General features: G+C 34.3%; 1 protein-coding gene across 1 annotated transcript in view; it reads left to right on the forward strand.

Annotated features, from left to right (window-relative positions):
* Positions 1-22,618, forward strand: part of DNAH5 (dynein axonemal heavy chain 5) — a 120,644-nt gene that overhangs the window by 93,329 nt on the left and 4,697 nt on the right. The window contains exons 60-76 of the mRNA XM_053942412.1: positions 676-855; positions 1,719-1,856; positions 2,434-2,569; positions 4,021-4,337; positions 5,620-5,775; positions 6,200-6,382; positions 11,062-11,305; positions 12,306-12,420; positions 12,895-13,085; positions 13,911-14,032; positions 14,780-14,929; positions 16,544-16,789; positions 18,104-18,323; positions 18,922-19,127; positions 19,886-20,089; positions 20,707-20,922; positions 21,726-21,938. Coding sequence (XP_053798387.1) covers positions 676-855; positions 1,719-1,856; positions 2,434-2,569; positions 4,021-4,337; positions 5,620-5,775; positions 6,200-6,382; positions 11,062-11,305; positions 12,306-12,420; positions 12,895-13,085; positions 13,911-14,032; positions 14,780-14,929; positions 16,544-16,789; positions 18,104-18,323; positions 18,922-19,127; positions 19,886-20,089; positions 20,707-20,922; positions 21,726-21,938 — 3,237 coding nt within the window. The remainder of the gene's footprint in view (positions 1-675; positions 856-1,718; positions 1,857-2,433; positions 2,570-4,020; positions 4,338-5,619; positions 5,776-6,199; positions 6,383-11,061; positions 11,306-12,305; positions 12,421-12,894; positions 13,086-13,910; positions 14,033-14,779; positions 14,930-16,543; positions 16,790-18,103; positions 18,324-18,921; positions 19,128-19,885; positions 20,090-20,706; positions 20,923-21,725; positions 21,939-22,618) is intronic.

The raw sequence follows: 22,618 nt of genomic DNA on the forward strand, positions 1-22,618 counted from the left end.
GGTTTTTAGTTTTCTAAAGGACTTCAACGTTTCATTTTGCTCGTACTTAATTCAACCTATTTGTGCATCAGGGAACAGCTCTTTTTCAAGCTTGTCTGGGATTGGGTTTCATTATACATTGTAAATAAATTTGAGAGAGAAAATTGAGAGGTTTTCAGGAGGAAAAAGGAAAAATATGCTTTTTCAAGAAAAGAGTAAAAAAAATTCTTTAAAAATTAAATACATTCTAGTAATTAGACAAGGTAATTTAAGGGTTAGATAGATGGCTTGACCTTTGAAAGGACTGTCTTGCAGAATGTATATTTTTGAACTAGAGTTTAGCTCTTCATTTTCTTTTTGAAGATTGTTAAAACTTATTCTGTATTAAGTAAAATGAAATTTCTAGCAGGACCAGTAATATTTTGAAACAATTGTTAGCTGTGTAACAGGAATAGTGAGTGTGAGATAGCAAAGATCATAAATGAAAGCAAACTTTTTTCCATTTTGTAAGTATATATAACAGTGGAATGACTTTATAAAGGTCTCAAAGATACATGTGACAACAATTTCATATTCATTATTCGTAAGAAACACTTGTGATCTTTCTAGTATTCTATGTGTTCTGAAATGCATGTATATATCATTGACACTTATTGCATTTGTTTTGTAACTTGTGCTTTCAAAATTTTTTTTCAGCAATTTCAGAAAGACACAATTAATGAAGAAGTGGTAGAACTTTTGAGCCCTTATTTTGAAATGGTGGACTACAACATTGAGACAGCTAAGAGAGTATGTGGGAATGTTGCTGGCCTTTGCTCATGGACGAAAGCTATGGCCGTATTTTTTTCCATCAACAAAGAAGTATTACCTTTGAAGGTACATCTGTTTGTCAGTCAAAGGCACCCTCTGCTCCTTCTCATCCTCACCTGTTTGCACTTGAGGATTTAATCTGTGGGAAACTTCATCTGCCTTATTTATGGTGGTTATCTCTCTTGAAATTTACTACCTTGAACACTGTACTTCTACAATAAAATATATTTTAAATGTACTTCCACTCGTACATTTGAGTTGTCAAAATTACGAAAGAGGTGGTGTGGTTTTATGCCTCTGGACCCCTACTGGATGGGGTTAAAGCATCTACCATCTAGTTAAATACACTACTGCAAATACTCTATGTTAATTTTGAATTAAGTAGAAAAAAGCCTTGAGATTTGGTTCTTTTAATGTTCCAGATCTCAGTTCATAAGAAGATTGTACAGTTACTCTTAATCAGTGTTATGTAGAGATAAAAACTGGGCCTAAGTAGTTAGAATGAAAATTGTGAAGAATGTGGTCAAGCATGTTTAACAGAGAATAGCTTGTATTGTAATGGGAATGACTGAGAAGGGAGCAAGATTTGTATTTCAGCCTAGCATATTAGTTGGACAAATCAAGTAGACTTCTCTTCTGCAATCTATGTCAGACTAACTTTTGTGTCACATGAAGAATGACTGGCATTCCCAGAAGTAATTTTAATTATTTTTTTCTAATTGACATTAAGCCAACTGTTCAAGTGCAGCTGTCTGAAATCAGAATTTCGTTTGTTGTAAAATTCAAATAAAAGGTTTTGCTGAGTTGACATCTCTACTGAAGAGTTTGATTTGGAAATGTAGTACAGCAAAACTTTCTGAAATATATTATAGCAAATACTTTGAAATTCTCTGTGTATGAATACACTTCTGTGTTTTTATTCTCTGTAGGCTAATTTAGCAATTCAAGAGAAACGCCTAACCAGTGCTATGCTGGATCTGCAGAAAGCTCAAGAAGAACTGGGAGCCAAGCAAGAAGAATTAGATATTGTGCAGGCAGAGTATGAAAATGCAATGAGAGAAAAACAGGTGAACTGCCCTTCACAGAGAAGAAATTTCTACCCTTGCTTTAAAGAACACTTAATGTGTTCTTTCAATTTCACTATTATTCCTTGTTGATGGATAGCAGATAAGAGATAGAGCGTATTTGAATACTACCTCTTTGCTCTCTCCTTTGGCTCTGATCCTCTCCTCTCTTCCCTCCCACCCCTCAAAAACTATTTTATTTTTATTCCTTATTCAGTGCCTTCTACTGTAACTTCAAGTTCCATGTATGCTATATATGTATAATGTATGTGAAATTCTGAGTAGAATTCCCCAGAATGAATAAGTATCAAGAACTTTATATACTATTCAACAACTGCACCAAAATAAAAGTTAAGAACAGAAATATTAAAAAGAAATATTGAATCATGTTTCTGGGAGATGTTGAGAGTTTGTCCTGATATATTTGTTCTATCTCACATTCCCTCCTCTGCATGGTGATAGAGATGTTTAAGAATACATTTCTAACCTGTTATCTACTGGTTTAATGAGATGTAGAGATTTTCTGGCCTATCAGACACATTACTGTAAACAATTTCTCTTGGTGCATGGTTTTCTCTAGACTCTGCTGGAAGATGCTGAGCGTTGCCGACATAAAATGCAAACTGCCTCAAGTCTTATAAGTGGTTTAGCAGGTGAAAAAGAGAGATGGACAGAACAGAGTAAAGAATTTGCCATGCAAACCAAGAGGTTAGTTGGTAAGTTTTTATACAAACCTTGGAACTTGGAAGCAAGTTGTTTGAATAATAATGAGTAGTGAAACTGAAATGTCCAACTTTTGAAATGTCCAACTTTTCCTTTGTATCTTAGATCCCTGTCTCAAAAACGAGGGTAATTGTTTTAATTCCCTTGCTAAAGCCGTAGGTGAAAAATAAATATAAGGCTAAAGTTCATATTTAAAAAGAAAAGGTAGTGGATACTGTGAATGTGGAGGCACATATTTGGGACACTAAAATTTTAACTTGACTGATATTTGTAGGTTACAGTCCAAAGAGAGTGATGTGTTAACAAACGCCAATAAAACGTGTATAACTGAGAACATATATCGAGGTGAGGAAGCCTGATACTCAGGCACTGACATTTATATGTAGAAATCAATATTTTTAACTGCAGTTACTAATATTCATAAGAATTTGCTTCTTAGAAGGTCATTATTATTTTTTTAAATTTGCACTTGTAAACTAAAGTACTCCGTAATAAATAATTGGTTCATTAGTTAGATCAATAACTTAAATTTATCTCGTCATTTACTGTGGCCTGAACTTTCTTCTCTCTTTTTACCTTGAAAGGCTACAAAAAGCACCCCTGTCTTATAGTAACTAAGTTGTGTTTATTTGCTGCTATAATATATATATGTATATTAACTTATTAAAAATCCGGGATACCTTCCCCACAGATTCATCTTATTTCTTTTATAGATAACTTGAAAGTGTCCAAAAAATACTAGCTCAGTATAAAAGTATGATATCTTCTCCAGTTTAAATTTTGCATTCTTATTTCAGAGGTACAAAACCCCCTCAAGCTATGGTGTCATGAAATTTAGGGGGGAAATTTTGAAAATGAATAGAAGTTTAAAAGTTGTCACACTAATACCTCCATAATGATGTCTCTGATAGTTTTTATTGCCAGTACTCATCACCGTAATTGATTTACAGTAATTTAATTGAATCAGTACTTATAAGGGGTTCCACCCTGCCGCCCCACAACCCTCCTAACACAACACACACCCCAGTTGTTTAAGCCTGTTCCTATGAATGCACAAGGAAATGATGGAACTAAAAGTTCACGACTAAGTCCTCTCTGCTATATCCTGCTTGTGCAGGATCTGGTGTTTGGAATAGCATTATGTGTGTGTTGAGTTGACCTTAACAAGCTGCCAGATGCTGATCTCTTGATTCCTACAATTGCATAGTAAGAACAAAGTAAATGTGGTCTCTACTGAAATGTACCATTGTCATGCCATGCAGTGAGTCTTGGAAAAAAAGATTGATTTGCCTTCTTTTTGGGTCAAAGTGTGTTCTTCAGTTACCAGCCAAAACATAACAAAACTAGCAACTAGTGAAGGAAACAGTCTGTTCATTAATAGAATTGGCAAAGTTGTAATGCTTTGGTTTGTTTCAGTTTTTTTTCCCTCCTTTTTCTCTTTGAGGTGATGTACTCTTGGCTACAGCTTTTCTGTCCTATTCTGGTCCTTTTAACCAAGAGTTCCGTAGTCTGCTGTTAAATGACTGGCAAAAGGAAATGAAAAGCCGAAAAATTCCTTTCTGTAACAACTTGAACCTCATAGAAATGTTGACTGATGCTCCAACTATCAGTGAATGGAACCTGCAAGGATTGCCAAATGATGACTTATCCATACAGAATGGAATCATTGTCACTAAAGCATCTCGTTATCCTTTGTTAATTGATCCACAAGCACAGGGTAAAATTTGGATTAAAAACAAGGAAAGCAGAAATGACCTTCAGGTAATAGAAATGCTTGTGCTTTCAAAATCCCTAGAAGCTTACAAGCATTACAATTCTGTGATTCCCCTAATGCTTAGGACATGATATTTATACAAAAAGCTTGGTTTGAATATAAAGAATATCTCAGATATATTTTAGTGGATTTAAGATTTGACTAGAGGTGGAAGTGTATCCTTTAGTACCAGTGACTCCATTTGTTTAACAAATTTATTTTAACAGAACATAAACTTTGGAAAATAGTCTGGATGGGCAATGTCTGGTAATAAACATGTTTTCAGAATAGTGTAAGTGTTAGGAAAAAACTACCAACTAGTTGATTAATACAATTTCATGTAAGGGTTTATAAATGAAGAATAACTTATAAATGATATAGCAAGATATTTTTTCATCTTTTAATCAGAAATTGTTGTTAATTTTTGTCGTCTTAGCATGGATGTCAGCTGCTAAGTACTCTGCAAATGTACAGGGAAGATGTAATGCTACAATGTACAGTCTGAGGCAAGATACACAAATTCAATTCAAACAAGAAAATATAAGGAAGAATGTCCCTACTTGCTGCAATTATAATTACATCAATAAACCAGCTTTAAAATAAAACAAAACCCTGAAATCCATAAAAGTAGCTTGAGGTGTGATAATAGAGTGGCTCTGTGACTATAACCACCACTTTCATGGTGATTGTTATCTAGGTGTGGAAACCTTTAACGGTTGCTTAGTTATAATAAAAATTATTATTAATTTGTTTGCAACTTTATTAACATCTAAGCTGAATGTGCTTTTTGAACATGTTGAAAAATCTCAGTTATACTGGGGACTATTTAAAGCAAATACTATTTAAGGTCCTGTTCCATGTAAACCTCTAATTTTCAAGGGTGAAAAAAAAACACAGGAAAATACTTATCTTAGAATTGACCCTGCTGCAGTTTGACTTGGAGATGTTATCCAAGATAAAACTGAAGGTGCTAAAAGGTTCCTGTGAATTTTTCCAGTGAAATTCTTGAGTAGTTGCACTCATAGGATATCAAAATTGGAAGTGCTCAGCACTGCTTTGCTTCTACCTTTGCAGCTGAAAAATAGAACTTTGCATTCCATGAGATCTGGCAATAGGGTATGCTGATGTTAACTTTCCTTGAGCTCACAATGTTTGCATTAATACTACTCACAGTCTACTCACAGGATCATTGCTTTTGGCAGTACTTTAAAGAAAATTAAATAATTTATAAATATGAAACTAAGAAAAAGATTGGTAAAAGGGCATAAGGTATTGCATCTGTGTTTTTAGATCACTTCTTTGAATCACAAGTATTTTAGAAACCACTTAGAAGACAGCCTTTCTTTGGGAAGACCTCTTTTAGTAGAAGATGTTGGAGAAGAGCTGGAGCCAGCACTTGATAACATTTTGGAGAGAAACATCATTAAAACAGGTTCAGCCAACAAGGTAAAAATAAAACAAGTGAGAAAACATACGTAGATTCCCCTTTCCTCCCTTTCCCTCCCCACAACTTCTCCTTAGCAAAATAACTCCTAATAAATATAAGACTATAAAAAATTAAACTCATTTAAACTTGATTAATGCTAATAAAAGAGAAAATAAGGAAGGGTTAAAGTTCACAAATGGTTAATATATTTAATGCATAGAGTTGCTTGTTCCTTTGCTTATGACAACTTTAAGAAGTTGAAATAATGTTTGAATGGACCATTTAAGGTGGTCCTGTTCTTAACAAATTTTTTGCTTCAGATTTAAAACTGGATTTTTAAGCCTTTAAGCAGAAAAATGTAACCTTTTTTCCTATATGCAGTATCTGAAAAGGTGTGTATTGGCTCTTTATATTTCAAGACTTCTTTTTAACATTTTTCTTAAGGTGAAAGTTGGTGATAAGGAAGTGGATGTTATGAATGGCTTCAGACTTTACATTACTACAAAACTGTCAAATCCTTGTTACTCTCCTGAAATTAGTGCTCAAACCTCCATCATTGACTTTACTGTAACCATGAAAGGTCTTGAAAATCAACTCTTAGGCAGAGTCATTCTCACAGAGAAACAGGTAAAATTGATTGTATCTCTTTTCCTGTCTGTAGTTCTTATATTTACTTGTAGAATGTTTTACTTTAATTTATTACTCTCTATACCCATGTTGCAAGGTGACTTTCTGGCTCTCTCTATTATGATTATTCTTAATATAACCTATCTGTAATGGTTTAAAAAGTGGCATAGAAGCAATTGACTCATTCATGTGGAAGTTTCTCTGTCTCTTTATTGTTGCAACTGTACTGTATTAACCTTATTTATCCTGCCTCAATGAGTTATAACCTCATGAGAATAGCCTGTGAAAAGCAAAAGGGCCTGAAATCAAAACTGATGTTCTTCTGTCTACAAGCCCTGTGGCTCATGGCAACATAACCTAATGCAAAGAATTCGGACTTCGTTACTTCCTTGCTCCAAGGGAAAATGGGCTACCTACTGACATACCTTTTGACACTGCAGATATATTAGTTGAGGAAATCCAGGTTCAAGATGCCAGTCCCAATCAACATGCCACATGCAGTTCTGGAGGGAGGCTGGTTGGTACCTTTTTAACTATGGAACAGCTAATCCCTGTAGCTGTAAGATCAGGCAATGCTCATATCATAAGAAACACTATGCAGCTATGACTGTGTATTTACTAAGATTTTGTCAATAGTTTCAGTTTACCTTTACTAGAGAGGAATGACAGGAATATCTTTGTTTCCTTATTGTGGTATCTGTTGAGGTTCTCCCGTCCTTCCAACACCTCCTTCTGCCCCACCAATGTAAGATTCTTCTTTTTAATAAACTCAGTCATCTTGTTCACGTCGAGTAGTTGCATTTCATTCCCAAACAGTGCATGAATCTCGTGAGAGAAATCACACTCAATCTGTTAAGGTCTCTTTTTTGTCAGACAGCTTCATTGCACCATCAGCTCCTCTTCAACCACTGATAGCTTGTCAACCCACTATGTAAAGAAATTATCGCTGTCTATCTAAAACATGCTGTGTGTGTATATTCACAAAGCCTTATGCCAAACTTCACTTCTCGGGCCTTGAAATATAGTACATTCCTCCAGGAGACAGTTTATCAAATTCCTCCAGTCATTGCTGTTGCTGTGTGCTTGCTTGGAGGACACAGGAAAGGGAGGAGCTTGACTTTTCTCAGAGGAGTCAAGAAATAGATGGAGAAGTAAAACTCAGGACGGAACATGAAGAATTCTGATTAGATATTAGGGGAAAAATAATTACGTCAAGAGTGATCAAGCCCAGGAGCAGATTAACCAAAGATTTGTGGAATTTCTCTTTTGGGAAGGCTTCAAGATTCACCTGGACATTGCCCTGAGCAACTGAGCTGTTTAGGTCCAAGCAGGGGTTGAACTAGTTAATTTCTGTAGGTGCCTTCCAAATGAAACTCATTCTACTATTCAATGGCCTCTTTGTCACTAAGTGGGAATGTCTAATAAATGGACATACGGTGCTCTCTCTACCAACTTCTCAGAGTGTTATACTCACTACTGCTTTGTTTGAAACCATCTGGGTATATTTCCTCTAGATAAATGACAAGTGGACCACTTGACAGGCAGAGGAACTTCTACAGAATCTACTTACCATATTGCAGTTTTCTTGGTCTCTGTTTATACACCTTGTGGTTCAAGGTTTCCTGAGGAATCAATTTGACTACATCACACCATCCAAACACTTTCCTATGATGTCTAATGATGCATCTTTGGGAATTTGGGGGTCTCCCTCTTAGGTGTCTGGATTCTTACTACCTTTTGTAGCCTTTGGAAGGAGAGTGGTGGAATTATTTTACTGTGAGACAGTTTGCCAAATGATTCGAGCAGTATGACTGATTGGTGATATCCAGTGTTACAATGTATGTGTGGAACTTCTGTCCCAAAAAGAGATTATTGATTTGAAATCAGAGTTCTTCAAGATTTTTATGCACATTTCTATCCTTCTTCCCATTCTACCATCTCTTACATGGTTCTGGTCTTAGAATGAATGAGGTTTAGACCTCCAGCAAGGAAAAGGAGTGTTTACAGCATGGTATTTAAAGTTTCTGCAAAGTCTGACTCTCTGTTGTCTGCTATGTCCATTAAGAGAATCTTTGTTGCATATATCTCACAGAATTAATTGTTTACTGATAGGAACACTAGTACTGATTTCTAATTTTCCACCAGAATGTAAGCCAATTCAAGATACAAGGGAAGCATAAGGTCAAGGGCAGCTGGTAGATCTGTATAAATTTGATTCTACTATATTTCTTGGAATAATAGGATTTGAGAGATTTGATATATGTCTGAAGGTATTCTAACTTATGATATTTTAATGATATCATTATTTTGATACATTGGCTGTTATGTAATTTGACAAAAAGCTTGTTTATTTAGTGTCATAGGTAAGTCAGATTAGTAGTGGAGTTATAATATGTAATACCTCTTTATGGCTTTTTGAATTTTCACATTAATATATCAAGATTTTTGCTGGAAAAAGAGTCAAGTTTTGTAAGGAACAGTTGATGCAAATTCTTTTACTTGTGAAACATTTTGTGACAGGATGATATAAGCTATGTAGCAGCTTTCAAATGTTATGAATATTAACAAGAAATGGCATTCTTTGGTACAGTTAGCAAAATGTCATCTGCTTGTGAAATGAACTCCTTAAAACAGGATTTGAAATAGTCTCTTTGGTGCAAGTTCCTTGAATTTATGTACATGGTAACTTGGTTTATTTTTTCTGCATCCTTGGTGTTATGACTGGAAATTTTTGAAGATACGAAGAAAGCTTTCAACTGTTTACACCTTCTGATCTGCAAAAAGCATTTTAAGTGCTTAATAGATGAGCTTAAGAGCTTTTCACTAAGGTTTTCATCTAGGGTTACTTCACTTTGGCTTGGTGAACTCTGTTTCCACCTTGTTTCTCAGGCTCCTGTGAGGAGAATTGCTTTCTGTTTTTATGAAGCGTTGAATTCTAAAGTATGTTTAAATTTTTGAACTGAATCAGTAAAACATGAAGTTTAATTTGGCACAGTATGTTAATTATTATATTTAATTGGATGATAACTTTCTTTTAATGCTATTTAGAAGTTTTCACTTCATCAAACTTGCATGAAAAGAATGCTTAATGAAACTGTTACCTGTTTTCCTCAGTTCCATGAAGCAGCAGTTGATTGAAATGCAGATAACTGTAGTTTTCTTGTCTATTTTCAACCATTTTTTCAGATCTTTTGAATAAGTAAGCACATCCTCTAAGTTATGTTATATTTGCATTATTCTAAAATGATTGTCCCACTAAGTATTTTCTACCTGGTGATGATTATGATGTTTCAATATACCAAGAAAAAACTCTAAATCTGATAATAATAAGGTGATTTTTCTTAAATTCTTTTTTAAGGTAAAAGGGCATTCTTTAAAAGAAATAAGTGTTTGAATTAGGAATGTAGGAGGAGAATGTAGGTTGAGAAGACCAAAAGTTTAGAATGTGGAAAAAAAAATTCAAAATTTGTAATAGTTTTTCAAAGCTGTATAAAGGAAGACTATTCAAATGGGGGAGTAAAACCTTTCCTTAAGCCTTGCTAAGGGCTCAGGTCCATTATGTCTCTAGTGCTATAAGAGACGTCTTGTGTTTCTTAGTGTTGTCCCTATTTATTTGGAATATTAGCAGCCGGTAAGCAACATGGAAATGGACTTGGCAATGATGGAGTGCACGTGGAACATCCAAGTTCAGAGAGACATTGTTAAAATTATTCACCAGACCTTTGTAAACTTTGTGAAGTATTTATCTAGACAGCAAATATTTCTACCAACTGGCTCACTTACTGTTCATTCATAAGATTCATATTAACCTTCTCTTATGAAAAACTCTTAACCCATCCTCTCTCTTTTCTTTCTCTTTACTTCACTGTACTGAAACATTTAGTTATATTTCAGTAGAGGATTTTTATCTCTGATGGACTAATTTATATTAAATTTTTAAAGGTTAATTTTAAGAATAAACTGAACAGATTGTTATAGCCGAAAAATATTTTTCTAGGGATTTCACATAGCTGTTTTTTTAATGTAAAACTCTTGGTTAATAGTTATTCATCTTCTATATTTGGACACTGGAAAAGAATCTAGGTACATAAAATACCCAGATGTATTACTAAATGTATAAAATAATTCTAGTGAAGTAACTCAAGTTCTACATACTTTCTTGATTAATGAAGCATTTTAGTGAGAGACTGAAATTATCCCTGTCTGATGGAGGAGTATTGGCACTTCTTGAAATATCTGATTCTTGATTTGATGACTAAGCATGGCCATTGAGACTAAGTTTTCAATATGGCAATTGTAAAGCAAGGCATAAATGAGGATAAGATTCCATAAAGGGGAATAAAATCCTACGTCTGGAATGGTGCTTGCATTTGTCTTTTCTGAAACAGAAAGAGAAGACAAATCACAGTGAACTTGTTATTCTTTTAGGGCATGATACAAGCATCTTCCATAATATTTGTAGAAATGATTTGTTAATGCCTACTTATGTAGCAGGTTCAGATCCTGGCAATATATATTGTGTCAGAAATACCACTGGAATTATTTCCCCAAATTAATTCAGCTAGTTTTAACCTACACTGTTTTGGTAGGATCAGTATTTTTTAAGCTAAATATTTGGGTTTTTTCTTTTATTTTTGATTGCTCTTCTGTTTCCCAAATATTACCATGTAATCCAATAGGAATTAGAGAAAGAAAGAACTGATCTTATTGAAGATGTGACTACGAACAAAAGGAGGATTAAAGACCTAGAAGATAACCTTTTATTTCGACTTACAAGCACTAAGAGTTCTCTGGCAGATGATGAGACCCTACTAATTGTATTGAGTAACACTAAGAAGACTGCTGAAGAAGTAACACAGAAACTGCAAACTTCTGCTGAAACTGAAGTACAGATCAATTCAGCCCGCGAAGAGTACAGACCTGGTGAGTGAAGGTAGTCATAGAAGACAAATAGCTGGTCCATATATTTAAAACACCAGTACTCAGAGTAGGAGAAATTGTAGGATGAGATCAGGAAGACCAAAACTGGTGGGAGAGATCTGTGCTTTCCTGTAAGTAAAATCTATCCAGGAGATGTCATATTGAGCTGTAACGGAGAAAATAGTCAATGTTATGCCTCATGTGGAATTTATAAAATTGAGTGAATTGTTCTCTTTGTAGACTTCCTATTGCTCTATAAACAAGCTCATCAGTCATTAGGGTGTTTAGGTAAGTCTGTGTTTGAGTTCAACATGTTGACATTCATTTACAGAGCTTATATAACATTAAATACCCTCTGTATCTGTTCTGATTAATGCTTCACCATTTATCCTTTGGTTATTATAGTCATAAAAATTTCATGAGTCTTTTGACTTTTAACTGACAGGTAATAATGTGAAAAAAACAGGGGGGAAAATAGCTCTCTGTAATTGCCTGCATTCTACGAAATGTATAAGATGATACAGTTAGTGTACCAGAAACATTGCAGATATTGTAAAACCTTTGCATTTAAAACTGCATGAGTACTGAAAAGAAGTTAAATCAGTGCTGGGTAACTTAAATCAATATAGCTCATTTGACTTCTATATGAGTCTTGTAAAAGTCTGTAAAAAGAAAATTTGTTTGGATACATAAACAGTATTTTAAACAGCCATAATTTTTATGTGTTCTGCTGATGATCTCAATATTGCAGACCTCCAGATATGCTCGTATTTGAAAACTGGACTTTACATAGTTTGCATTAATTACAGAAAATATTTTTTACCCCTGATGTATACATGAGGATTAAATGAATGATTTTATTATTTTTCTGGCAGTAAAGAATAGAGAAACTCAAGGATCTTCAGTTATCATTAGTGTGAAAATCAGTGTACATGTTTTGGAGAGTTAAAATTTTCTGCTCTACATTTCTACTTTGAACAAATTTTTCTTTCCTGCTCTTCAGTTGCAACTCGAGGTAGCATCTTGTACTTCCTTATCACTGAGATGAGCATGGTCAATGTCATGTATCAGACATCTCTTCGACAGTTTTTGGGGCTTTTTGACCGCTCCCTAGCCAGGTAAATTAGCTAACAATAAGTATAATTTGTATTTACCTAGTCCTGGAAGTGCCTGTACTGGTAGTACAGTAAAGATTTATTGTGAACTAATATCAGAAAGAAGACTCTTGCTTCTTACAGTCTTGACCAGGAATTGTCAGCTTAAATACCCATAAAACTTTATAAGTTAGCAAGGCAAAGACCCTTCTGATGTACTTACAGTCCTTCAAAATTTGGCATTAGATACTTAAAAACCATTATACTACATTGATTTTTCAGCTGGACAAAAAGACTTCTTTAGAAAGGATTTTTTTGTTGTTTTTGTTCCTTCAATCTGAAAGTTGTTGCCAGCTTGCTGTCTGATATTCTGTTTGTGTTCTATTATTTTTCATGTTTTGAAAATATTGAACTATGGCTTTTTCCCTTTTGCATTGTATTCCCTTTTATAAAGCCTAAGAAAAATCAACTTTCAACTGCAGACCTTTCTTCTAACAGGTCTACCAAGAGCCCTATAACCAGCAAGAGGGTTACCAATATTATTGAACATATGACTTATGAAGTATTCAAATATACTGCCCGAGGGCTCTATGAGGAGCATAAATTTCTTTTCACATTACTTCTTACTTTGAAGATTGATATACAAAGAAACAGAGTGAAACATGAAGAATTTCTGACACTTATTAAAGGTGGGAACTATGAATAAATTATAAGGAGAGCACATTATTATTTTAGAAAATTTATGTATTTGTATCTCCTAGTCAGCATGCTCCTTCCTTTTGTACATGAGAAATCAGTCAATTGTAAGAATACATGTTTATCATTCTGATCTGGTGACAGACAACATTGTATGGCAGCTCTAATTTATAGCAGCACACTGAATATTGATGAATATATATTTATAATTATGAGAATTTGAAAGGAATATTGTTTTCTGCTGCTCAAATACCATCAGGTATGTTTTTAACTTAGAAAAGTCATTACTGTACTAAACATACTATAGTACTGTAGGAAATAGGAGCAGAAAATGATGCTAACATTTTAAAAGAACATTGGAGTCTCAGCTGCATGTGACAAGGTCACGGCTTTGGCCTCAGCTGCATACAAGCACTGAGTTCCCTTGAAATTTTGGATCAATTTTATATTACCTTTTCAAGAGACTTAATTTTCCAGGCAGTATTTATTTATGGATTATATGTGTGAATTTTTCCATGTTGAATCTTCAGAATATCTTTTCCCAAAAAGCCTTTATTTCCAGGCACATTGCACAAAAAGCCAGTAAAGCCTCAAAATATAAATTGGTTAATACTTCTGTTTAAGTTACATAATATTAAAAAAATAATATAAATTAACCAAATTGCAAACTCAGCTTAATCAAATATGGCATGGTTTTGTAAGGTAGAAAATTCCTGTAACATCATGATTTAAAAACTGGATTATTGTATTTGTTTTTTTCCCTCTTATTTTTCTTTGTCTCTCCAATAGTACTAATAACTAATTTCAATTTCTTGCAGGCGGTGCTTCACTAGACCTTAAAGCTTGTCCTCCTAAGCCAGCTAAATGGATTCTGGATATGACTTGGTTGAATTTGGTGGAGCTCAGTAAGCTTGAACAGTTTTCAGATATTCTTGATCAAGTACGTAAGAGCTTTTGAAAGTTGATCTCTTGTTTAACATGTAATTGTCTGGTAGCAATCAAGCCATATGGTGGAAACTGGTTAATTTTATGGAAGAGAAACAAAACTGACAACAGATAGCCTCAGTTATAGCCCTGACTGCTTAGCAACCTATGTTGATATAAAATCTCAACCACGCCCAGGAAAATAAGAAGAGTGTAGAGTGTTCACACTTTCTAAAATTATAATAGTTTCGGATTGGGATTCAACTTGCCATTATCCAATTAATACATGGCAACTTTATTCTGGTTATTACATTATCTTGCATTCCCATTGTGCTTTCTTACACTATGTTTTTTGATGCTTGTTCCAATATTTCTCTGGTTACATGGAGTAAAAGTTAGGGAGAAGGTACATTCATGTGTACAATTATGTACTTGCTGTTCTCAAAGCTGTGTCTGTGCCTAGCTATCCATATTCTGACCTAGCTATGCTATTATATCAGAATAAAACATACTGATTAATAGCTCCTGTTTTCAGAATATGAATACTCCAGGGTGCTGCATTCTACAATAGCATACTATAAATATGAATTTTTATCCTATCATTTTTAATAGCCTTATTAAATCTGTGGAAGAATGACTCTAAACAAATACCTGGGTGTGGATTTCATGTCTCTGACTCTCATTAAAAGTTTGAGGCCTAGTGGCAGTGCAAATATGAGTTGTCTGTTTTGTAATATTTGCTTCTTTGATGGTATAATTGCAGATTTCCAGAGAAGAGAAACAGTGGAAAATCTGGTTTGATAGTAAGAATCCCGAAGAAGAATTGGTTCCTAGTGGCTATGGTCAATCTCTGGACAGCTTCAGACATCTTCTTCTTATCAGATCTTGGTGTCCTGACAGGACCATAGCTCAGGTATATTTATATAGCCTACATGGTCTATTTAGGTATCACTACAGTAATATTTTCAGATTAGAGGTCCATACTGTCTTATATAATGCTAAAGGTCCATTTTGTAATGGACCTTTATGTTGTATTTTCTGAAATTCTTTTCAGACTGTTTATGTATTTGTTACAAGGGCAGTGATAAAAAAATTATTCCAATATATTGAACAAATATTATTCATTGTGGTGATTTCTGCTGGAATCATATGTGTTTATCCAGATCTGTTTTATTAGTTCAGAAGATACTTTTGGCTATCCTTGCTTGCTCACTAGAATTCTAGAAGTGACTTCAGTGTTAAACTGAAGTCAAATATTTTAATGAACTTGACTGGCTGAGGGAAAATTGAAAACAATTTAATTGAGAAACTATTTCTTGCATGGAAGAATTAGAACCACTTTAGAAAAATCTTTAATAAAAGTTGTTCAAAGCTCTCAATTTAAAGACATCTATTAAAAAATTACAGAACTGAAGTTTATTAAATAGACCTTTTTTAAAGAGAAATCATTTTCTAAGAACCTATTTTTAACCTTTATGTTCTTCTCCAGTATAAAAGAACAAAAAATTATAACATTACTGACAATTCAGAAGAATTAATGATGATTTACTGAAATTAGAATGCATCACTTGAAGTGTGGTGTTAATTTTATTGATGTATATCTTTAGACATTGTGATTGGATTCTGAGAAAATCTCACCAGTTATTGGTGTAACTGCAGTCAATGGGTTAAGCAGTACTGTGTAAAGAATATCTGTATGATGTCTGCTATGTATCTGAAACAGATCACATGAGATTAGTTCCTCCCTACTGTTAATGGGGCAAAGTAAACTTTCATCTTTCCATGGTTTTTTGAAAATTGATAGTTTATCAAATATTTAATGCTGAATGTCTTTTGTCTCTGAGAGGTAACCCAGAGGTATTAAGGGGAAGATTTATCTAAGACAAGATAAATGTGTGGGGCGAAGACTACAAGAAAGATCATCTCAGACTGTTTCAAAGAGCCTTTCCTATTTCTTTGAGAAAAAGAACAATAATCTAGAATTTTTAAAGATACATAAAGAGGGGATAAGAGTTGGTTTTCACCTGTTCCTCTGGATCGTCTACTTAGTGATAGTTATTTTAATCATTAGTACTGTTAATTCATTGCTTATTTAACTGTGGAGTGAGAAAGGAGGTTTGAAGCCCATCTTTAGTCTTTTTCTCTTATTTATCTAGATTTTGAGGCTAAGAGTTACACTATCTAATGGAGATATCCTTAAATCATTAAAATTTTTCTAAGGTTTTAGAGAAGTTGTTATTTTTTATTATACTCGAATTATAGTTATATATAAAAATACATACAGATATATGAAATATAATAATTATTTTTTAAAAATTAACTGGTTGTATAAGGCTATAAAAAATAACACCTTCAAAGACAGTATGATGTGTTGGCATGTAAAAATATACTTGTCTTTTATTTATAGTTTTGATATACATTTTTAGCAGCTTTTGGTCTTCAGTTGACTTTTTGGTAATATTTACACTGGGAAGAAAACAGTATAAAATGGTTAGGTCACAAGTTAAATTTACCCTTTTTAATATAGGCAAGAAAATATATCACTGACACTATGGGGGAGAAATACGCAGAGGGAGTCATCTTGGACTTGGAGAAAACATGGGAAGAGTCAGATCCACGTACTCCCCTCATATGCTTTCTTTCCATGGGCTCTGATCCTACGGACTCGATTATTGCTTTGGGAAAAAGACTGAAGACAGAAACGTATTGTGTTTCCATGGGCCAGGGGCAAGGAGTCCATGCTCGTAAACTTCTGCAGCAGACAATGGCTCATGTAAGCAGCAAAAATCTGAACGTTTTCCTCTGTGTGTTTAAACACTTAGAAACAAAAATCCTGCCATGAGGTAATGTTGTTTGGTGGGTAGTTAGTGCTGATGCAAACCCCTACATTTATTTATATAAGTGTCCTAAGCAAGAGAACTGTATTTTCACACTCCTTCAATTTGCCATAACAAGCTTCTTGATACTGCGCAGATGCTTTTCATTGAAAATGGAGTGTTTTTCATATAAAATGGAGTTTTTATAGTTGATTGCAGATTGATGAACATAGCTGAATTGATTTTTTTGTTTTTTTGATTATATCACCAGTGAATATTCTTCTGTAGGCATTTCAGATTATATTTTCAGTTTTATATTTTAGTAATATGGATGTATTTTGTTAAATGAAGAAAATGAATTCCAGATATGCTATTGATAGTTACATAAACTTGAGAAAAACAAGGTAAGTATAGCAAGTTATTTTGTATTGCTGTAGTCTGAATTTGGACTTGGGAGGGACAATCTGGTAGGTAGAGACAACAGGTATTTTACAGGAAGAGGAATTAAAGAACAAAACTATCTGTTTGAAAAAGGTGAGATGTTCCAATTTGGCATTCTTTGCGCATCTGGTGGTACTACTGCTATGCCTGCTGGTGTGAAAATACTGATCTTACTCTCCTGTGCTATGAGCTTGTTTTTATCACCTGTTTTACTCTTTTGCTTCAGATTCTTGTTTGATAAGTTCTCATAAGGAATTAACTGACCATCAAAATGGTCAAATGATCAAATGAGAAGAAACCCATTCAAAAACAGGGGAAAGGAGCACCTTTAGTTTAATTAAGAGAAAATCAGTTATCTTCCCTCACTATCTCACAAGCCCTCTTAATGAAGAGGTATATGAGATGCCTATAATGAGATATGATAATTCATATTAAAAAGTTTGACATCTATTGATTGATAGCAATAGATTAATAATGTATGTTTATTTGATTATTTTCCAAGCCTGGAACCCTTGTGAGTTACAAGGTTTAGCAGAGCAGGTTGCTCTCTGGAGCTACTCCTGAACTCCTTGATGCAAGTCAAAATGTATCAGTTTCTATCAGCACTGTAGTAATGACAAGGTATGTTTTAAATTTATTGAAATGGAAAAGGTAGAGAATATTTGAATAGACCAGATGAGACAAGTAGGGACCACTTGTTCAGATGAAAAAAAACAAATAAGCTAACACCATCTCCAGAAGAAACAGCCCAGATCTTAGCTTCCATCAAGGAGTGATTTCAGTTTTTTAACAATGTTGATAACTTTTTAAATTCTCTTGTTTTAAACTAGGGAGGTTGGGCACTTCTACAAAACTGCCACCTTGGACTTGACTTTCTCGATGAGTTAATGGACACTGTAATAGAGACAGAGAATGTTCATGAAAGCTTTAGACTATGGATGACAACTGACATTCACAAACAATTCCCCATCACTCTCCTTCAAATGTCGATTAAGTTTACCAATGAACCACCACAAGGTCTCAGAGCTGGACTAAAGAGAACATACAGTGGTGAGTGATAGAATGCTAATGATTTTGGACTGTGATGCAATTGTGTGGTCAGGTTAAACTGGTAGAAGGTGTAAGCTAGTACGAGGAACTGTTCGCAATGACGCCAGGGCACATCTTAGTTTTTGTTTTGAAAATTAAAAAGATGATTTGCTGACATTCTGTTGCCACAACTAACTGGATATCAAAATAGTGAATGCCTTTTCTTTTCTCATGTTGGCTTGTAGTATCTCAGTTCAAAGTGTTTGAATTTTTAATATTCTGTCTTTTGGCAGAAAAATGACATGGTTGGTCATCAAATGCTCTTTACACTACATAAAATAAAGGACAAAGACTCTGTGCAGAAAGTAACTTGATGTGAATTCAGCTATTAGTGAATTGTGGTTTTTTTCCCCCTGAAGTTTACTCTTTTAATTTGAGCAATTTAATAACATGCTATAAACTGTCTCCGGCACAGAACATTTTGTGGGACAGCAATTTACCCTTGGGAGAGGCAGAGAGCCAAGTGACTATCTCTAGAGTGATATTTTAGTACTGATTTGAAGTAGTTTTGAAAAAGACAATTACAGTGATTCTCATAAAGCCCATTTGCAATCAATAGGTGTCAACCAGGATTTATTAGATGCCAGTAAAATGGCGCAATGGAAACCACTGTTGTATGCTGTAGCCTTTCTGCACTCCACTGTTCAAGAAAGACGCAAATTCGGGTCTCTGGGTTGGAATATTCCCTACGAGTTTAATCAAGCTGATTTCAATGCTGCTGTGCAGTTCATTCAAAACCACTTGAATCGCATGGATACCAAGAAGGTAATTAATAATTTTGTGGGAAAGATGGATTAAGATGATGGAACTTTCTAGTAGTGGAATGTATGTAAATGCTTCCTAATAACTGAACTATAAGAATGATTTTAACTTATTGTTTTCTCCACAAATATTCAATATTTCAAGTATATCTGTCTCTACAGCAGCAGACTTAGACTTCTAATTCAGTGCATGTTTAATTTCTGTATTAACCTCTACATAAAAAAAAAAAATCCTTTCCAGCCATCTCAGAAATATAAACCTTAGAAGTATAGACCTTCTTTTCAATTCTAATTAAGTCAATTAGTTTAAAAGGGATATTTCAAATACTCTTTTGTTTAAATCTATTTCGAGTAAAAATAAGATTTGCCCCACCCCACCTATCTTTGCAGCATGAAGAAATCAAAAGTGGTTTTAAATGACTATACAAAAATGTCTCCTATGTTTCTCACTTTCATATGGTCAGTTGCCATACAGAGAGGTCTGTGTCAGAGCAATTTGCAATTGGCATTTTAAGTGAAAGGAGAATTTAAATATAACTGTGACCTTCTTGCTATCTTCAAGATGCTCTTGAATTGAAATGGGAATTGGTGAAATTTTGAGAAATCCTTGCAGTGTTCAGGGAATGCAAGATTATAATGAAGAGTAATAGGAAAGTAACTTTCAAATGGGACAGACATGGTACATCAGCTGTTTTTACTAAGGCAGGTCTAAGTAAGTAAGAAGGGGATTAGCTGAAGTCATTGGTTTCTGCTTGGTTTTAGGGGATCTGCTGGAGTACTGTTTGTTATATGATAGGTGAGATCCAGTATGGTGGTCGTGTGACAGATGACTTTGACAAAAGACTCATGAACACCTTTGTAAAGATTTGGTTCAGTGAAAACACATTCAGTCAGGAATTCAGCTTCTACAAAGGATACAGCATACCCAAATGTACTATGGTGGATCAATACCTTCAGTACATACAGGTTGGTAAATGAAAGCTAATCACTTGTTTCTCAGAAGTTCCTGATTCCCTATAATTTTTCTCTTTTTTTCTGAGTACCTGTATTTTGTCTTTCATTCACAGATTTTTAAACTGATTTCTAGCAGTTTGCATATCTATTAGTGACAACTAATTATTGTTATCAATGTTATAATTTTCTTGACAGTAATATATATTTTCCTTTTCATGTGTTTTGCTTGTGGGACATACCTAAAAGCACAGAGTTATTAAAGAGGGCAAAGAATGGAGTCCAGACATTGGGTACAACCTCTTTGAAATAAAAGGTGTAGATATATGAGAGTAATAGTTTATTATTAAAATAGTGTATAGTTGTTAAAACACAATTTGTTTGGTGTGATTTGGGCCATGGCATGACAAATAGATCACAGCAAGTTATTTGGCTTGAGACTATTTGAAGAAATCTAGCTTGTTACTTAACAGTAATTGAGGGTTTTTTCCTGTTCTTTACTTGGTTTTGTTGTGTGTTGAGTTTTATGTTTTTTTTTTTTTTGCTTGGGGATTTTTTTGGGGGGATTTTTTTTTTTTTAATGGTTTGCTTCTAAATCTCCAGTTGTACTCTTTTTATATTTTGCTATGTAGAGCCTTCCTGCTTATGACACACCAGAAGTGTTTGGTTTGCACCCCAATGCGGATATCACCTACCAAAGTAAAGTTTCCAGAGGTGTATTGGACACCATCCTCAGTATTCAGCCTAAAGATAGCTCTGGTGGAGGAGGTGAAACTCGAGAGGCAGTTGTAGCCAGACTTGCTGATGATATGCTGGAAAAACTTCCTGCTGATTATGTACCATTTGAAGTGAGTTAATGAAATTCTGGTAAAAACATTTGGTCCATCTTGCCTTTTATGGATTGAAAAAAAAAAAAACAAAAACCCAACAAATCCCCAAAAACTTTTCTAAAAGCATGTTTGAATTAATTCATACAGGAAATACTTTGTATTTTATAGAAATGTGGCCAAACTATTGATGTTTACAATGAAGTCATTAAATGTGTGCTGAAGTGCTTTTGTAAGGACTTTTTCAGAAATATTAAACCTGTTAATGCTTAAATTGTCATTTGCACTATGAGGGAGGTAGGATCATCAACTTTTAACTGAGGTTGTTGACACTATAAAATTTCTAGTTATGTTAATGCAGCTGTTTATTTGTTTATTTTACACTTCTGATTAAAAATGTATCAGTGAGTTTGGTTAGAATACAAGACTGCCTGGTTCCCAGGCATTGCTGCTATGTTGAAGTAAAGTGGCTGGGGCAATTAGTCTTGATTAGTTTGTTCAAAAAGAACCTTGGAATGCTTGTTGGAACTAAAGCTGAATTCTTTGAACTAAGGTAAACACCCTACAAGCTTTTAAGTGGCATTAGCTCAAAGACTAAATAATGACTTGGACTAAAAACAGTCAGTCTCAGCATCACAGATTTCTCTTGGAACAAATCCTGTATTTCTCTCTTGCAGATAATTCAAGGGAGGTGCCAAACTGACCATTTAAGCTCATAAATAAATTATGTTATGTCTCAAAGATCATACTGGGGCCTAACATTGATATAAAGCCAATTTTGTTTTTTCACTTCTATTGAAGGATCTTTGGTTTTCTACCAACAGGTAAAAGAAAAACTAAAGAACATGGGACCTTTTCAACCTATGCACATATTTTTGCGACAGGAGATTGAACAAATGCAGAGAGTTATTTCTTTAGTGAGAAGCACTCTGACTGATCTAAAACTTGCCATTGATGGGACAATAGTTATGAGTGAAAATCTGACGGATGCTTTAGACTGCATGTATGATGGAAGGATTCCTGCTAGCTGGAAAAAGGTAGGTGTACATCACTTGTTCTGGAAAAAAAAAATCTATTTCTGAAGACTAGATTAAACTGCTAGACTTATAATAAACATTTTTTTCAAACTGTTTCAGAAGTGTTAACCAGAGTTGTGCAACTGCTGGAATTGATTTTGTGCTAAAATAAACATACTCAAAACAAGCCTTCTTTCATTTATGAAAATTGAAATGAATGTGAAGGATGCAGCTTTGTGCCATTTTAACAATCTGTTACATATTGGCAGTATAAAAACCCAGAGAGAGGAGAGAAATTTAAAATGTGATGATGGATTTTAAAAATTAGCACCCATATATTAGTGGACTAAGATGGTGTTATTTATTGGACATATATAATTATTGAACATCCGTTTCTGGGTTAAGTAGAGGTGGCCTGTCCATTTTGGTCAAAATCAATGCACTTTGAGTTTAAGTAATAGCCACATAATTACAGAATAGTGGATGCTGGAAAGGACCTATAGAGACAGTGTAGTTTAATCACACTTCTTAAAGCAGGGTCAGTTAAATCAGGTTTCCCAGGAGCCTCCAGAATCAGAGAGGTACAACCCATTCCTCTGTTTGATCATCTTCACAGTAAAAACCAACCAATCAACCAACCACCAGCCAAACATACAAAAAACTCCTTAAGTTGAAACAGAATTTCTGACATTTCATCTTGA

Source organism: Vidua chalybeata, chromosome 1 (assembly GCF_026979565.1).
Source record: "Vidua chalybeata isolate OUT-0048 chromosome 1, bVidCha1 merged haplotype, whole genome shotgun sequence".
Classification (NCBI taxonomy): domain Eukaryota; kingdom Metazoa; phylum Chordata; class Aves; order Passeriformes; family Viduidae; genus Vidua; species Vidua chalybeata.